This window comes from Ochotona princeps, chromosome 14 (genome assembly GCF_030435755.1).
Source record: "Ochotona princeps isolate mOchPri1 chromosome 14, mOchPri1.hap1, whole genome shotgun sequence".
NCBI classification, from domain to species: Eukaryota; Metazoa; Chordata; class Mammalia; order Lagomorpha; family Ochotonidae; genus Ochotona; species Ochotona princeps.
The window spans coordinates 60,452,936-60,454,378 of record NC_080845.1 but is presented as its reverse complement, the minus strand read 5'-3'; the positions used below and the strand labels follow the sequence as shown (position 1 = coordinate 60,454,378).

General features: G+C 57.7%; 1 protein-coding gene across 1 annotated transcript; it reads left to right on the top strand.

Annotated features, from left to right (window-relative positions):
* On the top strand, positions 1-674 carry LOC101521938 (anaphase-promoting complex subunit 15-like). The gene has a single exon (XM_036496712.2). It carries the CDS (start codon positions 9-11, stop codon positions 369-371), a length of 363 nt encoding a protein of 120 aa, XP_036352605.2. The 5' UTR covers positions 1-8; the 3' UTR covers positions 372-674.
* The last annotated feature ends 769 nt before the right edge of the window (positions 675-1,443 follow it).

Genomic DNA, 1,443 nt, shown 5'->3' with positions numbered 1-1,443 from the left:
TAGGAGCCATGTCCACTTTATTCCCCAACCTCTTTCCCCGTGTGACCGAGACCCTGTGGTTTAATCTGGACCGACCCTGTGTGGAGGAGACAGAGCTGCAGCAGCAAGAACAGCAGCACCAGGCCTGGCTCCAAAGCATCGCTGAGAAAGACAACCATCTGGTTCCTATCGGCAAGCCAGCCTCGGAGCACTATGATGACGAGGAAGAAGATGATGAAGATGATGAGGACAGTGAGGAGGACTCCGAGGATGACAAGGACATGCAGGACATGGACGAGATGAATGACTACAATGAGTCGCCTGATGACGGCGAGGTCAACGAGGTGGACATGGAAGGCAACGAACAGGATCAGGACCAGTGGATGATCTAGGTAGACGAGGCAGGGTGGCCTCAGGGCGATTCCAGGCCAACCCAACGTACCTTACACCTCCTCTGCCATGTCCCCAAGCCCACAGCCTGCAGACCCAGCTGTCGGGCCCCGTGGTCGGAAGGCTCAGCCTGGGAGCCCCCCTCAGCTGCTGCCAGGACCTGGATCCTTGGCCTCTCCTGGCTATACATCTGCTCTTGAACTCCCAGGGCCTGAGCCGGCCCTGCCTTCTTGGCCAGTACTTTACCCTTTGGCTGCCAGGTCTGAGTTCCATCCAACCCTCTTCAATAAAGACACAGGACTGAGTCCTCCTCCCCCCCCCCCAAAAAAAGGCTCCAGCAGACAGGGAGGGGCTGGAAGGCTGTAACTGCCATGGGTTCTGTGGGTGTGGCGGGCAGTGGGTGTGTGAAGGCTGGTGTATGGAGGGAGGGAGGGAGGAAGGGAGGGCAGGATGTGGTAAAACATGAGGTGAAGTTTCTGGTGTCCTGGGTAGAGGGCCTGCTGCGACAGCCGGAGCGGGGGCGGGAGGAGGGGACTGAAAGGTGTGTGTGTGTGTGTGTGTGTGTGTGTGTGTGCGCGTGTGTGTGACTATACTGAGGCTTGAAAGACCCCTCCTCCTGAGGGCCTCCACACTTCTCCAGGCAACTGGAAACATTTGTAAGTTCTTTGCCATCTCTGCCTCTAACAGGTGCAGTCTATGGTCCCTCCCCTTGGTTGAACTTGAACTTGAGTGCCTTGCAGTCATGCCACTGTCCTGGGACACTGGCTCTGGAAGCTGCCCTGTGAGATGCCAGCTTTGGAGACTGCCAAGTAGAGAAACCATGTGGGGAGAGAGACAGAGAGAGATGCAGCTAGCACCTTGAGGAGAGGTCTGCCCCTGTCCTCGCCCAGGGCTGGGTGAGGGAGGGCGGAGGTAATCAGAGCGGCCCGTCCCAGCATGGCAGAGACTTGGGCAGGAGTTGAATCCATTCTGGGAAGAGCATTGCCCACCTCTGCTCAGGTTGATGGGGTCACTGCTGTCCACCTGCCCACCTCAGAGGGAGGAAAAGTGTGCTGCTGATGTGGGATCCAGTAT

Excerpts from the sequence above, each read along its gene's own strand:
- LOC101521938 (XM_036496712.2), top strand. The coding sequence starts at position 9 with ATGTCCACTTTATTCCCCAACCTCTTTCCCCGTGTGACCGAGACCCTG.